Source organism: Paramormyrops kingsleyae, chromosome 12 (assembly GCF_048594095.1).
Source record: "Paramormyrops kingsleyae isolate MSU_618 chromosome 12, PKINGS_0.4, whole genome shotgun sequence".
NCBI classification, from domain to species: Eukaryota; Metazoa; Chordata; class Actinopteri; order Osteoglossiformes; family Mormyridae; genus Paramormyrops; species Paramormyrops kingsleyae.
The window spans coordinates 26,402,647-26,419,996 of NC_132808.1; the positions used below are offsets into that span (position 1 = coordinate 26,402,647).

The window sequence follows — 17,350 nt, forward strand, 5'->3', positions numbered from 1 at the left end:
ATCAATGACGTCCGAAGTTTCGTGACTATTTTGGCTTTGGAGTCATAAGGAAGTCCTGGGGCGCGTTGTCGTGTCGGTCGGGCGTCTGCTTTGCAAAGTGAATCGACAGTAAAAAGAAACTACAGCCATTCGTCGCTTAAAGATGAGGATACACCGAGAAATGCGTCGTTAGGCGAATCACAGTGAGCATACGCACTAACTAAGCGTAACACGGCGTACTGTTTTACAGTAAACTTCTTGCATAAGTAGAAGAGTACAGTCTAAAATACAGATGAATACACAACATATAACAGTAAATACATAAACCAGTAACATAGGCCTACTTGTTTATTGTCATAACGAAGTATTATAATCTTATGGGACCACCGTTGTATATACGGTAAGTCATTGACCGAAACGTCGTTTCGGCGTACGACTAGCTGTGAGGAGGAGCCCGCATCGCTCACAGCGACCACGTCCCTTGCCCGATCTAACTCAATTCAACAAAATAGGCTAATTTACAGTTATCAGAATGGGGATATTACAAAAAGATCCAAATTACGAAAACATTTACATCTATTGGTGGTGTTACTTCTAAGCAAAGTAACTTTACATGAACACAATCATAGAAACGATGAGAGATGGTTTCAATATCATATTCACAAATGGTACATCATTATCACTTCTAGATCTCTGGAGAACCTGTTTTGCTGGGTAAAATATAAATACCATTTTAAACGAAACCTCTTTAACTTTATTAGTAACACAATGCCCATTATTCCCCCTCCAAATACCATTAAAAGCATAATAAGCATAAATTATTGCAATGGCCTCGTTGGATGAACTATTTGTTCATATATAATTATAGACTCAGGTGACATATTTAGTGTTTCTAGTGGCCTTTATGCATAAGACTATACGTGATTTCACAGATAAGACATAATTAAGATGACTGATTCGATGCCAAATTCACGGTGCTACCCTTTGACCACCAGGTGCCGCTACTGCATTTACATTTACAGCATTTGGCAGACGCCCTTAGCCAGAGCGACTTACATAAGCGCTTTAAGACTCTACAATGAATTTTTCCCGATACTAGCTCAATACTGTACACCGTGCTGTGAAGCTTCGAGTAATGAACCATTTTACGAGACATTTGGAAAGGAAGCTTCGTTGCTTCAGCATGCTTCGTTTCGACAAAACTACCACAAACAACATTGTCACAACCGAGCAATATGCGGGAAACAATTGCAACGACCAATAAAAGCACAGGGCAAAGACAGGCACATGTATACATTCATTGCCACAAATATTGGCGCAATGTAGGACCCAGTGTTAAAAAGCTGGGTCTCAGCTGGAGGTCATGGGTCTTAAAGCAGGAATGCACCCAGGAATGGTTTAAGACGAAGCGCGGGAAAGTTCTGAAGTGGCCAGCAATGAGTCCAGATCTAAATCCCATAGAGCACCTGTGGAGAGATCTAAAACCAGCAGTTGGGAGAAGGAACCCTTCAAATCTGAGAGACCTAGAGCAGCTGGCAAAGTAAGAGCGGCAGGGGCGTTGCTAGAGATTTTGGGCCCCATGAAAGCATATCATATTAGGCCCCCCAGTCCAAACCAATCCAGTTATTTTCCTAATTTTTTAGGGCCCCTGTCACTCAGGGGCCCTTGGAATCGTCCTAGCTTTCCTCCCCCTTACGGCGCCCCTGAAGAGCGGTACAGAATTTTTTTGTGTCCCATGCCAACAAAAGAAAAAAGCATGGCGATACCAAAGCATTTCTAATTGCAACCGTTTTCTGGGAGAAGTGGTGCGTTTTCCGACATAAATGCAGGGGTTCCAATATTGTACACTGTACACTGATACTGAGGGTAGAAAGAAACATTTGCGGGTAATTAATCAACACAACAGTAACAACTGGGAATTAGGTGAAGCAAGACATGGTAACAAAATTAGGTAAAATTGGGGAAAATTAAGAACAAAGGGAAACACATAAACCAAAGAATTATAAACCAAAGCACAGAACACTGAGGGACCCGATAAATAAAATAATCAACATAATTGAGATCAAGCCTCTGGCCACCAATAAAGCCACGATGGAAGTTTAAGGGCCCACTGAGCCCCTGCAGCCAACGGCGGCTCGGGCAGCCAGAGATCATACTACAGACACAAAAGGGTGTTAAACTTACGAAACACAGCAAAAGTGGACAGGCTGGTCAAACAGGGAGCTGACAGACTAGGCCGAGGTGGATCCTGATGCAGGGGAGTAATGCTCTGAAGGACAGGCCCGGTAGTCTCTGAAGGAACTGGGACTTCCGGGCCTTGCTCAAGGGCCCAATGACATCACTCATAACTCTAGGACTTGAACCAAGGACCTTCTGAGCACAGGGACACCACTGTAACTCACCGAGCCACACACACTCCCCACATATATAGCTGAATAATATTTGTAATATTGTAAATAACAATAAAATATTTTTAATGGAAAAGACAGGTAATCAAGATAGTGCTGCCAATCCATCACCAGATTGCCACACCATCCATATATTTCTATCCATTAATCCAATGAGTTTCTGGTTACTATAAATAAATATACATACTTCTCATACGGGATGCCAGACGGAAAGATTTCACATATCTGGGTCTTTCAGTCTGGGTATAAAATCCCACGGGGTGAATACATTCGATATCTGAATAGAGTGTTTTTCTGTTTTATTATGTATTTTAAGTTCTGCTGTGCTATTTGCAGTCTAAAAGGAAATGTGACTGATGAATGTGATTAATGTCTGCCTTGCGGTTTTCTCTGTAAAGGGTTTGCTTTATATGATTCGTTTTGTAATCATTAACATAGCACAGTCACGTCTCTTTCAGTTTCCAAAACCTGTCACAGGCGCCTTGACCAAAACAAACACGCCCACCTGATCCCGGTCTCCCGTTGGCTGCGCGATAGAGTTTCTCGGCTTGCGATTGGTGGGTGGTGACGCCAGTGGGCGGTTCTGGTCGAGCCCCCAGAGGTTTGTATGTATAGCTGCCTCTGGAGCGCAGGGACGCGCCACGAATATAAGGAAACGCTGTTAATTAATGCTACCTTGCCGGGGCGTTTTAACATCAAACAGGTCTTTTTCCTCAACAGATACGGTAAGATAATACCACGCACTGCTGGAGTTTCTTATTTTATAACGCAGAGCTCAGAGACTCGACGGTCAGCGAGATATGGATTATTTTAAGCCATGGCTTTATAATAGCCTGGTAAATAAAGCCGTATGCAGGCGAGCCAACAGAAATACCGGACTGCAATGTTACACGTTACGGAATAACGAGGCCGTGCCTAATGATGACAGGCCATCCCGCCTTAATGCTTTACGGCAGCCGGTTAGATAAGCGGCTCGGCGCAGCTTGGGTAGGCTCAGTCCAGTGTTCAATGCAAAAATCCACAGCCACAAGCAAACCTCAACTGTTTGGAGCCGTGCAATTGGGATTTATAGTACTATGTGTGACTCTATAAAGTGTCTCTGCGTATGTACTATATTGAATCGCGTATTATATTATTGTGCATCGCATCGTCTCGTATTAGTAGTTGCCTCATCTCTAATGTTTCGGATGTATGAAGCTGTGTCAAATGCGTGTTATGAAGGGGACCTTTTTCGGTCACCTGATGTTTATCTGACTTGTGCCTGGCAGCAGGTCATAGGGGACACGGTCTGCGTCAGTGAAATGTACATGCTTACGGTCACGTATGGGGCGCCGTTTGTAAAGTTACTAAACATTGTTGTACTTGCACGTTTTCAACATTTAGTACAATTTCATGACATTTAGCTAGAAGTCAATGGTGTTGTAGATCATCAGATTTTTTTGCTGTATAGATTATTTTCAAAATTGTTTATCATATGTAAATATAAATGGTATGTCTATATATAAATATTAAATGTAAATGTAAATAAAAGTTAAATGTAAACATAAATGCTAAATATAAATCTTAAATATTAACTTATATCTGTTAAATGTAAAACTTAAATGTAAATGTACATGTTAAATATAAATCTTAAATGTTAACTTATATCTAAATGTTAAATGTGAAACAATAATAAATGTAAATATAAATATAAATGCTAAATGTAGACTCTAAATGTTGAGAACGTATGCAAATTCGCGACTCCCATCTGCATAGAAATGGGCGGTAACGACGAAAGCGCGCTAAGTCAAAATGGCAAAAGGGTCTGGCTGCAGCCGCTCAGAACGTGCACTCTAGCCATCTGCACGCAGCCATTGACGTCATGTGCACGCTCAGCCACAACAGGAAGTCAACGGAGAAATCGTTTCCTAATTGCCAAGTTAGTGCTAATAAGGTGTAAAAATGGTACGTTTTCGAGTTACAGTCTTGCCAGTTATGAACGATATGAAATATTCTTAATCGTGTTAACATGCGCATATATATGTTGTTTGGCTGGCCTTTGTTGGTTATTAGCATCGTGGTTGTGGTAGAGTAGCGAGAGCACTGATGTTCAGACCATGCTAGTTTATTTTTTCCGCTGTTATTCCAAGGAAAAATTGATTGTGCAACCATCATAACTCGCTAACGCGTGCACACGCACACAGTGTGCGTGTTCCCTTATTCTATATAACCACTGTTACATACATACATACATACATGTATTACAGTACTGTACATACGCTCTGCAGCCAGACCCTTTTGACGCGCTTTTGTCGTTACCGCCCATTTCTATGCAGATGGATGGCGAATTTGCATATGTTCTCAACATTTAGCGTCTACATTTATATTTACATTTACATTCAATATTTATATATAGACATACATTTATATTTACATATGATAAACAGTTTTGAAAATAATCTACACAGCAAAAAAATCTGATGATCCACAACACGCTTGACTTCTAGCTAAATGTCATGAAATTGTACTAAATGTTGAAAAAGTGCAAGTACAACAATGTTTAGTAACTTTACAAACGGTGCCCCATAAGCACGTTGTCAGTAAAAACCTGCTTGTAAACATCATTATAAAATATGGAGAAAAGCTCACCTCATTCCAGCAGGCTTGGGTGCATTTATACACACTTTTGGTGCCAAATGGATCACACTGCTCTTAAAGGATTAATGTATCCCTCTATTAGGGCTGGACAATAATTCGATATCAATATATATCGCGATAGAATTTTTTTCGATAACGGTGATACGATTTTTAAACACATTTCCCATATTTCGATATACATTTGAATACTATATATATTCACCGGCTTTTAAAAATGTATCACAAGTGCTAAACAGTATTCAAATTGCATTCGCATGGTAATTTGCTGAACAACGCAGCTGTGAAACGTGATCCAGGTAAAACTTTTTTAGACAGCATAAATAATATTGAAGCATTTGTTTTCAAGCAGACTGTTAAAAGCAAAAGCAACAAAGCATTTTAGACTTTGTAAAGAAACCATAGTAACCACGTGTATGATACTTTTCAGAGCTGTGTCAGAGCGAAATGACACTGGTTAGCTTTTTGTAAAAACGAACTACAGTACACCCCGCAGGTTTTTTGTGATTTTGTGAGCGATCTTTGTGTTTTCAATGTTGGAGAATATAATTAAAGGTTTGTATCAAGAAACGACGGTGGTTTTTATTGTATACTGGTAAATCTCTGCTGTTAGTTGGTGGTATGCCTTTTGTTAGCCAACATGTATGTCGGGGCCGGCTCTACGCTGGGGCAACGCCCCCTTAAGCAAACGTCCTGCCCCCTTAAATCAAACTTTTAAAAGTTGAGGAAGAAAATAATAATTACCCACAAACTGAATATGGACAAGATTTACTACAGTAGCTGAAAAATCCACTGAAAAAGGCACAAACGAGATGATAAGTTTCACTTCTTGTTCGCTCTTTCCCTCCGCGTTCTGTTTGTGCGCGGGCTCACGCAGCACTCGGCAGATCCCCCACTCACCCTCCCCCCAGCTAAACATCCAATCACTGTTAGTATGCAAATGAGCCAGTTTCTCAGTAGGCAGGGCAAAGCGAAATGAGCTGCGTGATTGCGGAAGGTTTAGAGGAAACGGCAATCTCTCTCATCAAAATCATAGCGACTCGTGAGATCATGGTTCGAATTATTTTTGTCTATTTGGGGGGGTCTTGATCGGGGGGTACTGTAACTGTACTGTGACAAAAATAGCAGTTTGGGGGGGGTATTAACATTTTTCTTGTTGTTTTTTTTTTTTTTTAAGATAACCTCACCTTGTAGGAAAATTTTATGTAAAACGATTTTAGACACCCCTAGTGTGGATCGTACCATTTGAACCACCTTGGCGCTAGAAGCAGCTTAGCTAGTCGGTTACGTCATTCATTCTCATTGAGCGACTTGTTCGTTGTGATTTCAAGATTCTTTATTCGTCACATACATAGTTATAACAAGTACAACATGTAGTGAAATGAACCCTGACCGATCCTATTTTTCAGTTTTATATTTCAAGACTCGGTGAATTGATTTTTTTCTTTTTCATAACTTAGCCTACCCTTTTTAGTTTTGGTAATATTGGCAATAGTGAAAAGTGTTTTGTTGGGTTCAAATATGTTTGATATAGGCCATCCAATTAAGGTAAATGTCTTGTTTTTAATCTGATGAGGAATATTTTATTTTATTTTTTGTTTTACTTTTCAGTTTTCCCCCTGAGGGATTGCCACCTTACTGTGGTCAGGGGCTTTGCGTGCCTCAGTGACCCTAAAAGCTACACCAGCAGAAGCTTAGCCTTCAGGTGGGACACCCAAGTTGGACAGGTCTTAGGGTAGAGGCCTGACAAAGTGCAATCCAATTACATGACAAAAACAGTTATCCAGAGCACCACCCCACCCCTTTCCCGCCTTTGTCGCCACCATGTGCCCCCTTCACATTTCTGTCTGCCCCCTCATATATGCATGTCTAGAACCGGCCCCGATGTATGTACATATTTATAGCATGCCGATCGCGTCAAACAAATCGTGGCAATGCCAAAAACCCGTGCATGTACATTCTCAGTTATTAACGCACATAAATACATTTCAAGCACATGCTAATATATTGCTGCCATATTGGTTTTCGGTTATCTCGATCATCGGTTATCTCGACGCTTTTTGGCAACCCCCTAGGCCGGCGACATAACCAGGTTCGACTGTATATGAATAATCAGCCTGTTCTAGTTTAAATGGAAATATATTATTGTTAATGAGCTGAGTCTGAGAGTTTTATTTATTTGATAGTTTATTTCACATTTCTTGTTTGTAAAGGCTAAATACAAATAAAAAGTGAACCTTTTTTTTTTGTACTGTTTTTATTTAAAAAAAAAATTATATAATTTTAATAGGAGGATCCTGGAGGTATTATAGACTTTGCAAATTCAGTTTGCAGACAACCATTGTGCGTGTCCTCGGCAGTTTTTTCCTGAGGCTTTTTAATATTGTCCATATCGATATCGGAATTATATCGTATCGACCAAAATTAAGAAATATATCGTGATATAAATTTTTGCCATATCGTCCAGTCCTACCCTCTATGAATAAAGGGATATGAGCCAAGCAGGAACTGAAAAACATCACCTCACTTAAAAAATATATAAAAAAGGATATGTGACTTTAAAAAATAATGTAGACAGTAGACAAAGTAAATGATGCATTGGGATTTATAGTACTATGTGTGCAAGAGAGAGGAAGGGAGAGAGGAAGGGAGGGAGGGGGAGAGAGAGAGAGAGAAACAGAGAGAGAGCAAGCGAGCTGCCTTGCATAATCCCTGGAGCTGCCACTAGCTCACTCCCCCGCACAGTGGTTGGCTCTGCATTACTGTGTCTCAGCCATAGATTGAAAATTGTAGCAGAAGAAAACTATAATGAATGCTGTTGTGACTCCTTCCCTAAACCTCATGGTCTGGCCTTTGTTTTTCCAGCTCCAGGTTACAGGAGAGTAGGACTGCGCCTGGGCCAGCAGACAGCCCACTTCCCCGCGTCCGGCCCGTGCCGTGGCGGCGCCATGTGCATGGCGACTCGGCTGAGCCTGGCTGGGGCCTGCGGGCTGCGCCTGGGGCTCCTGCAGCAAGGCCGCCGCTGCCTCCACACGTCCCCCAGAGTGCTCAGCAGCTCCCGCTTCGACCCGGACAGCAGCGGCCGCCCCACCACCTGGGATTCCTTCGGCATCTGGGACAATCGCATTGATGAGCCCATTCTGCTGCCCCCCAGCATCCGCTATGGGAAGCCCATCCCCAAGGTGAGCCTGTCCAAAGTGGGCTGTGCTTCCCACATCGGCCAGCGCAAGGAGAACGAGGACCGCTTTCAGGTCAGCCAAGTCAACGGCAGCATCCTTTACTTTGCTGTATTCGACGGCCACGGCGGACCACAGGCGGCTGATTTCTGCCATAAGCACATGGAGACGTACATAAAGTAGGTGATGCCAGGCCTTCCTTTTATTTGCGCGCATTTCCTGTTTTTAGCACATGCACTTTCTGTAATTAACATGTACACTGTTCTTACATCCTGTTAATGTGCATTTCTTCTTATTAACATGTGCACTTCCTTATAATCACTATTATTAACATGTGCACTTCTTATTATTGATACATGTGTTTCCTGTTATTAACATGTGCACTTCCTGATAATATCTAACATTTGCACTTCCTGTTATTAATGCATGCGTTTCCTGTTATTAACACGTGCACTGCCTATTATTAATGCTAATTTCTCCTTATTAACGTGCACCTCCTGTTATTAATGCATGCGTTTCCTGTTATTAATGCATGCGTTTCCTGTTATTAATGCATGCGTTTCTTGTTATTAACACGTGCACTGCCTATTATTAATGCTAATTTCTCCTTATTAACATGTGCACTTCCTGTTATTAATGCATGCGTTTCCTGTTATTAATGCATGCGTTTCCTGTTATTAACACGTGCACTGCCTATTATTAATGCTAATTTCTCCTTATTAACATGTGCACCTCCTGTTATTAATGCATGCGTTTCCTGTTATTAATGCATGCGTTTCCTGTTATTAATGCATGCGTTTCCTGTTATTAATGCATGCGTTTCCTGTTATTAATGCATGTGTTTCCTGTTATTAACACGTGCACTGCCTATTATTAATGCTAATTTCTCCTTATTAACATGTGCACTTCTTGTTATTTATGCATGTGTTTCCTTGTATTAACATACACTTCTTGGTAATACCTGTTATTAACATGTGCACTTCCTGTTATTAACGCATGCATTTCCTGTTATTTCCTGTTACTAAGTAACGTATGACTGAGTACAGTCTGCTGTATGCCTCACTTAAGCTGGCCTTATGCTTTTGGCAATATGACGTCACATGAATGTTAATATGTCATTTGGCTGTTAATAATGTGCCCCTCATTTTGAGTACGTACAGCTGTGTATGTACGCCTACTGGGTGTGCCTCACTTTGAGTATGTACAGCAATGTAAAGTGCTATGTGTATCTCACTTAGCGTATGTACGGCTGTGTATAACATGCTGCTATGGCCCGCCTACAGAGACCTGGTCCATGAGGAGCAGAACCTGGAACTGGTGCTTACCAAAGCTTTTCTAGAAGTAGACAAGGCGTTTGAAATGCATTTGAATGCATCTGGGAACGGTAAGTGCTAGAAGGTAAAACCCCACAGCCCCAAGTGATTGTGCCTCAGCATCCATTTATACTTTTATTCACATAGTTTGCAGTTTTTAGTTTTGTAACTGATCTCTAAACATACTACTCTTTAGTATTACACTAGGATATGTGTAGTGTGTAATTCTGCCATTGGTACCTCCCATAAGTTCTGATTTACCTTTTAACTGAAGAGAAGAAACATAGACAAAATAGCTGTATTTTAAAGTAAACTGCATGAAGGGCAGATACATGCAGTCTAAGGTCAGCAGAGAGCCCAGTAGGTCTGCCTGTGGCAGGACGAGCCAAAGGGTAGCCCTGACCCTGCTTGACTGGCTGTCAGTCAGAAATTCCAATCTGCTAGTTTCCGCTCATTGTTACTCTCGGATGTTACTCTCGGATGTTACTCCCGGATGTTACTCCCGGATGTTACTCCCGGATGTTACTCCCAGATGTTATTCCCAGATGTTACTCCCGGATGGTCTTTCTCTCTGTTGATACTGTCTGGCCGACGCCATGCATACAGTCCCACGTGTTTGTGTGTTATCCAGAACCACTGCAGACCCAACTTGCAGCCTCTAGTGTTGCAGGCTCTGGACATTTTAATGATCGGCCTCAGTCGGTGGCGAACTGCTAAATATTATCCATGGTGATAGAGTGCAGCGCTTCCTTCTCCGGACTATGGAAGGTTCCTCATCCTCCCTTTCTCTCTCTCTCTCTCTCTTTCTCTCTCTCTCACACACAAACACACACACACACACACAAACACTACATTTTCAGTGCCTGGGTACATGTTCAGACTGTGTTTATGTACAGCTAGTGTGCTTGGTCATTGTGAATCTACTTGATTGTTTCATCCCACCTTTCATCACAGTGCTGCATTTAAGTCACAGAACAGAACTGAGCACAGCAAGCTAGACTTGCACTGGGTCTTCTGCGGTTTGCAGAATGATGGCACCGGTGTGATTGCTGCATTTTAATAAAAGCCCTGTAAATGCATCTCACCTGTACCATTCAGCATTTTGTAGGGAAATGTGTCACACATCTCTGTGTTAAATTATACATTATTTATGTTATACATGTTAATTATACAGAACATTTACTGTACGAAAAGTCTTATAATCACCAAATTAACATTAATGCATTTTATTTATTTAAAATGTTTTCCCATGATCAATACACTATCTCGTTCATTATTTACGAATCCCTTCCTGTTAATATAGTCACTTGCAATCCAGTCATTTCATTGAAAGAGCACTAAAGATATTAACCCATCAGATGACAGAATATGATACCTGAGCCATGGGACATTGTGCACATGGTATTTATCATACCTTCTGTACTGTTCCGTGCCTTCCTCTTTCACAGCAATAGCCACGGTGGGAATATAGAGGTTTATCATGACATTAGACACAGAGAAGTCCCTCAGCTGCATCTGAATAGCTATGCTCTACCACACCCTTGCATAGTGGGGTAGCATTTAACATCATCGCTCAGTGTTTTTAATGTTACTACGCACTCATTTAGGACCTGGGTGTCTGAACATAGCTTCAGTCCATCATTAAACTGCGTGACTCTCCTCCACTGTCAGGGTGTTATGGGTGAAGCCAGGTGCCGCGGAGGTTTGGACTATCAGAGACACATGACACACTACCTGCCTCAGATGGCATGCCAGCATAGAAGCCTCTGGAAGTCCCAGCAGATATGGCGGGAGTTACCTGTAGCACAAATGTTTCGGCAGCACAGACCACATGCTGTAGGCCAGGCAGATGTACTAACTGCACATGACATTTCTCACCCATGAATAACTGAGCACTTTAATCTCTTATCCATAAGTCCCTAATAACTGGTTATTACTGCCATCTTCAAAGTGATATTGCAACCTTTTCCTGTTGGAGCATGTGAGCATGTGTATATGTGGCCCCCGTAAACAGGCCTGTTTGCATTGATGTTACACCAAGGCCCCTTTTCCAGACCAGGCCGCTCCCCTCCATGTTGGGAATGAATGACTGCACAGGGCAGTAATCAGTATGGATGGATCTGCAGCTTGGAGTTTGGAACTTTTAGTGCTTTTCCACTGACAAAGAACCGGTTCCGTTCTGGTTCATGAACCAGTTCTGTTCAGAACCAGGAGCCAACCAGGAACCAGCCTGCATTTCCACCAATGTTTGTTTCAGCAGCACCATCAGTGGTGCTTGTAAGTGTTTTACTTTTCCTAGTAGTGCTTTCATATTTGTTTTGGAATTTGGTTGATGTCCAAATCGAAGCCAAAACTTTGTTTCTTTTGGGGACCAGACAATGAGTTTTAAAGATTTTACAGGCACATCCATTTGTTTCGCTCCTGTAAGCAGAATAGTACACACCCACTCGTGATTTTGTCATGTTCCCATTCAGGGTACAACTATTCTTGGTTCTCAACAGTCACTGTTTTTTTGGTTTTGAACATGTTTTTATTTTAGTGGAAACACTTAGAACCAGTCAAAGATAGGTTCACAAATCAGAACGGAACTGATTCTTTGTCTGTGGAAAAGTGCTATGTGTGTGGGAGTGCGTGTTTTCTGCACATATTATTATTATAACAGCACATATAATTGCGCAGCAAGCAGTGGCACGATTGTGGTGGCCATCTGGGGCCAGTTTTATTTATGGGAGTGGCCATGGTCACCCTAGGTCATCCCTAGATCTACCCCTGATAGCTAGTCTCTGGCTAAGGGCGACTGCCAAATGCCAAAAATGAAATCCCTAACCCTAAATTGCATATAAATGAATGTCACCACAAAGATGAATACAAAGGTGTGTATGCATGTCTGTCTGCCTGTTTGTCTATCTGCATGTTCCCTGCATTTGCTTGGTATTCCATCCCAGGAGTATTCCTGACTTGTGGTCCAAACTACTTGGACATGGCTGTATATATGGTTTATGACACTGCATGCATGGTTGTTTACCTGTCTGTATGTGGTAGTTGAAGGCGGGCAGTGCATGACCCAATGTGACTCCAGGTGTCTCCGCATCTCGCAGCCTCCCTGCAGACCTCCGGATCCACGGCCACGGTGGCTTTGCTGAGGGACAGTGTGGAGCTTGTGGTGGCCAGCGTAGGGGACAGCCGCGCCCTGCTCTGCCGCAGGGGGAAGGCACAGCGGCTGACGGTGGATCACACCCCCGAGAGGAAGGACGAGAAGGAGAGGTGCAGTGGTAGATGGGGGGGGAATTTCTTTTTAAAATCTGTTATAATCTACCTACAGCACTAGTAGCACAAAGGACATTGATAGAAATATTATTACAGTGTTGTTCATTGTCATTCTGCTCACATGCATGTCCTGCAGGATTAAGAAGAGCGGCGGCTTTGTGACCTGGAACAGCTTAGGACAGGCCAACGTCAACGGCCGGCTGGCCATGACCCGCAGCATTGGGGACTTTGACCTCAAGACCAGGGGCGTGATCGCCGAACCTGAGACCAAGAGGGTCACCGTGAGTGTCAGAGGGAGGGGAGGAAACAGGGCACTCATGTTGACCCCTGTAAGGCTTCTGTCCTGAGGTGGGGGTGTTAGAAGGGCACAGGTACTAGAGTTTAGATTCTCTGCCCGAGCCCAAGCCCAGACCCGACCCGACCCGACCCGTGGGCCGGGTCGGGCCGATATTTCCTGCCACTATCTTCGGGCCGGGCCGGGCCGGGCCGGGCCGGGTGGGGCCATGATCAAGCATTTGTGTGTGTTTTTTTTTTTTTTTAAATCATTACTTAATTAGCCTAATTGGGTGGAGAGCTATGCCATAATTATAAATGTAGCTCCCTCCCGTAAGACACGAGCACAAGAGTCCTTTGCATTTAACTGAGCCGACGGTTTATTCGAAAGACAGTGGCTTCGTTATTATCGCCATCATGGCAGACGTGAGAACTAAATACAGATACGGAAACACAAAATCAAGCACATTTACTTACAATATTAGCTAACAAACATTGAAATTCAAATGAAATATAAACATAAATAACAATAAAGACAGCTTAGAGAATTCATATACAGTTAACACGAACCTCAGTTAGCATTTACATTTACATGGCTAAATACAACAAACTTAACTAAAACTTAATTAACACATACCTCGTTGGCTGCTTACGGAAGGATTTAACCTTTTTCTTAACCCTTTACTTAAAGTTCGATGCCGAGCACACAAACTGGTTTCAGCAGCAAGCGAACTGGATAAGTGAAAACGTGCTTTTCTTCTAAACGTGTCTCAAAAATCCATTCTGAATAAACAAACAATGCAGTTTACATACTTCGTCCTTGTTGCATTTTTCATTAAGATAAATCTAAACTAATTTCTGTAGTTCAAACAACTTAGAATTGTAGTTGAGAACGTCTGTTACAACGGCTCACGTATTAAAAAATAGTCGGGTTTAAATCGGGCTCGGGCTCATAATTACAGTTAATGTGTCGGACCGGGTCGGGCTCGGACACAAGGTGCACGGGCTCGGGTAGGGTCGGGTTTAATTTTTTGGGCCCGATCTAAGCTCTAACAGGTACCCAGGCCGATGCAGGGGGCTCACCACATTACAGGGGACCCAAGGTGACAGTTTGTCAGGGAGCCTAGAATCAGGTAGGTTGTGTCACGTTTCCATGGTAATGATCCCCCTGTTCCAGCTGCAGCATGCCCACGACTCTTTCCTGGCGTTGACCACTGACGGAATCAACTTCATCATGAACAGCCAGGAGATCTGCGACGTGATCATCCAGTGCCCAGACCCACGGGAGGCTGCCCAGGTCATCGCGGAGCAGGTACGGGCCGGGCGGGGTGAGGGCAGAGGTGGGCCTGTAGGGACAGTACCTCAATTCACTGGCACCATGTTCTATGCCGCAGGCACAGCAGTATGGCTCCGAGGATAACAGCACCCTCGTGGTTGTGCCCTTTGGTGCCTGGGGCAAGCAGAAGGCGTCGGACGCCAGCTACTCACTCAGCAGGAGCTTCATGTCGAGTGGCCGGTGGGCCTGAGGGCCAGGCGGGCCGCTAGCAAACAAACGTGCAATACCGCCACCCTCAGGGCCTTAGAGGAAGTGCACTGAAGAGCACTTTGGGGAATGCGAGAGGAGTGGCATGCGTGAGCCTCTTTACAGCACTGTCAGGACAAACACCGCGGCAATGCTTAGTGCCAGGCGGGTTTCTGTCATTTTAGGCCTTTTATTACAAACATGGAACACTTTTTTGCACATAATTTGCACATCTGGTGTTGGTGGGAGGTCAGTATATATATATTTTACATGAATCTACTGGGGGGGGTCGGGGTCAGCAGATATGGTTGTGGGTTCGAATCTCATCTCTGCTCTGTGTGTGTGGAGTGTGTATGTTCTCCACGTGACCTCCAGGTGCTCCAGTTCCTCCTGCAGTCCAAAGACATGCAGGCAGGTTGTGTGGTTGCAAGATGGGTGGATGGATTTACTAGATCAATCAGAGCTAAATGTGAAGGTTAGTAAATGCAGCCATTAGCACGACAGTCAAGTTCCCACTCATGTATGTGCTGAACATTTAAACGTGGTTCTGGGCTGTGTAAAGTGGTGTCCAGACTCCCGTCTTTTTCATCTGGGCTGAGATCTGTCTAGTTTGCAACCATAAACCAGCCACCTTGCTGAAATCAGGAAGTGATGAGAAGTCCAAGCAAGATCTTATAATCCAAGCACATGGAGCTTTGGCGCGAACATGGTTTAAATGTGCCGCTCTTAATTTAAATGGACGCGTTGTATACAAGTTTTCTTTTACAAATCCTCTTTTTATTATTCATTATAAATTATCTTCCCTGATGAGAAAAATAATTTTTTGTATTTTTGTATCTTTGTAACACTGTTCAGAATGAACCTCAATATGAAGACCATGAGTTGCCAATCACTACATGGCCGTCCTGTACATCCAGTGGCACAGTGCTTTCATGCCAGCTGATGTGACACTCAGCAATAAAGCTTTTTCACCAGTGTCAGCCACTGGGAATGCAACTGCAAAGCTGTCGAAAGACACCAACTGTTAAGCACAGTATGTTATACAAAATTGTATAATGAATCAATTAATACATTAATTTAAAAAAGGCAGTGAGACTCAAGAAAAGAACTGCCGTACAACCTTCTATTCTGTGCTTGGAGAAGTGAAAAACAGGTGCCTCCCCTTGTTATTCAGCACCGGGTGCCGGTACTCGCCTTGTTATTCAGCACCGGGTGCCGGTACTCCCCTTGTTATTCAGCACCGGGTGCCGGTACTCCCCTTGTTATTCAGCATCGGGTGCCGTTACTCCCCTTGTTATTCAGCACTGGGTGCCGGTACTCCCCTTGTTATTCAGCACCGGGTGCCGGTACTCCCCTTGTTATTCAGTACCAGGTGCATGTACTCCCCTTGGTATTCAATACCAGGTGCATGTACTACCCTTGGTATTCAAAACCAGGTGCATGTACTCCCCTTGGTATTCAATACCAGGTGCCGGTACTCCCCTTGGTATTCAATACCAGGTGCCGGTACTCCCCTTGGTATTCAATACCAGCTGCCGGTACTTCCCTTGTTATTCAGCACCAAGTGCCAGTACTCCCCTTGTTATTAAGTACCAGGTGCATGTACTCCCCTTGGTATTCAATATCAGGTGCATGTACTCCCCTTGGTATTCAATACCAGGTGCATGTACTCCCCTTGGTATTCAATGCCAGGTGCCAAGTACTCCCCTTGTTATTAAGTACCAGCAGATATTGAGAGGTGCCAGTACTCTGAAGAGAAAAACAAAGATGTGCTGGACCAATTCAATTCAAGCACGGCTTCTATTTACATACCAAACAGGAAATATCTGAAGCTTTCTGATTGCATCACGTCTGGGTTGATGACAGTGTTGTGGGGGGGGGGGGGGTCTGCTGCCCCCTGCTGTCCAGCGGACCTTGTCCATGAAGGATTTTTAACTAGCAGAACTTCTGCTTTATTGTGTGACTGTATTTTAGTATTAATATAATTGGAATTTAAAAAAAAGCAGCTGCTTATTTTTATTTATGGGTCATGGAATGTTAGTTAATTAGTTTGTGTTTTTGGTTCATTCCTTTAAAAATGAATCCCGCTTAGTGAGCTGCATCTTTCTATTCGACAGTGAACAAAAAGCATGTCTTCCAGTAGCAGATGTGTGACAGCTGTCTGTTAAACCGTGGTGTAATACTGTTCAGGATAGTCATGTGAAATCCACAGAACGGGGAACCACAGCACATTCTACTTGCTTCTGTTTTTAAGAAATAGATGTTTTCCTGTTTATGCAAAATCTTGTTTGTTTAACCGTCCTGCTTTTTAAAACTCATCATCGTCATTGTTGTCGCTTTTGCTGGCAAATTTTCTGACACTCGAAACAGGAAATGTAATTATTAAGCATTCCATGATATTTATACCATTTGTTATGATTCTTAAAATCTGAGAATGCTGTTCATTACTTGTAAAATGTATCACTTTTGGATTGCATTATTTCTCACAGTTATTATAACAAAAACTCGTACTGTTTCATTCATAAATCACCCAACCCCAGTAATGCACAGGTATTCCAAATACATTATTTTGTGAATCTATTTTCATGTTTATTGTTTTGTTCCTCAATAATGTGATAAATGCATTGATAATGTGCATTAAATTTGCGGTAATTATAAAGTGGCAGTTCCGTATGCTGGTTCTGTATTGTAGCATAATGTCACTGGACTTTCTGAATGTTGGGTTACATTTTGCCTAAATAAACAATGCCTAAATGAATCGGTGGTAAAAACTAATGA

The 17,350-nt window shown here is 42.8% G+C and overlaps 1 protein-coding gene across 3 annotated transcripts; it reads left to right on the forward strand.

The window, feature by feature from the left end:
• Window positions 1-2,973: 2,973 nt before the first annotated feature.
• On the forward strand, window positions 2,974-17,330 carry LOC111852136 (protein phosphatase Mn(2+)-dependent 1K-like). 3 transcript variants are annotated; one of them, XM_023827700.2, is made up of 7 exons: window positions 2,974-3,112; window positions 7,887-8,376; window positions 9,481-9,581; window positions 12,609-12,774; window positions 12,914-13,058; window positions 14,228-14,362; window positions 14,445-17,330. In XM_023827700.2, the coding sequence occupies exons 1-7, from the start codon at window positions 2,995-2,997 to the stop codon at window positions 14,574-14,576; spliced, it is 1,287 nt and encodes a 428-aa protein (XP_023683468.2). In that variant the 5' UTR covers window positions 2,974-2,994; the 3' UTR covers window positions 14,577-17,330. The 3 variants fall into 3 exon arrangements, with proteins under 3 accessions (XP_023683468.2, XP_072553906.1, XP_072553907.1); XM_072697806.1 differs by lacking the exon at window positions 2,974-3,112 and adding an exon at window positions 4,174-4,331; XM_072697805.1 differs by lacking the exon at window positions 14,445-17,330 and having other exon boundaries at window positions 12,914-13,148; window positions 14,107-14,362.
• Window positions 17,331-17,350: the final 20 nt, after the last annotated feature.

Excerpts from the sequence above, each read along its gene's own strand:
- LOC111852136 (XM_023827700.2), top strand. The coding sequence starts at position 2,995 with ATGTATAGCTGCCTCTGGAGCGCAGGGACGCGCCACGAATATAAGGAA. Across the intron at positions 9,582-12,608 it reads TTTGAATGCATCTGGGAACG|CCTCCCTGCAGACCTCCGGA; the intron begins GTAAGTGCTAGA and ends CGCATCTCGCAG. Across the intron at positions 14,363-14,444 it reads CCCAGGTCATCGCGGAGCAG|GCACAGCAGTATGGCTCCGA; the intron begins GTACGGGCCGGG and ends TCTATGCCGCAG.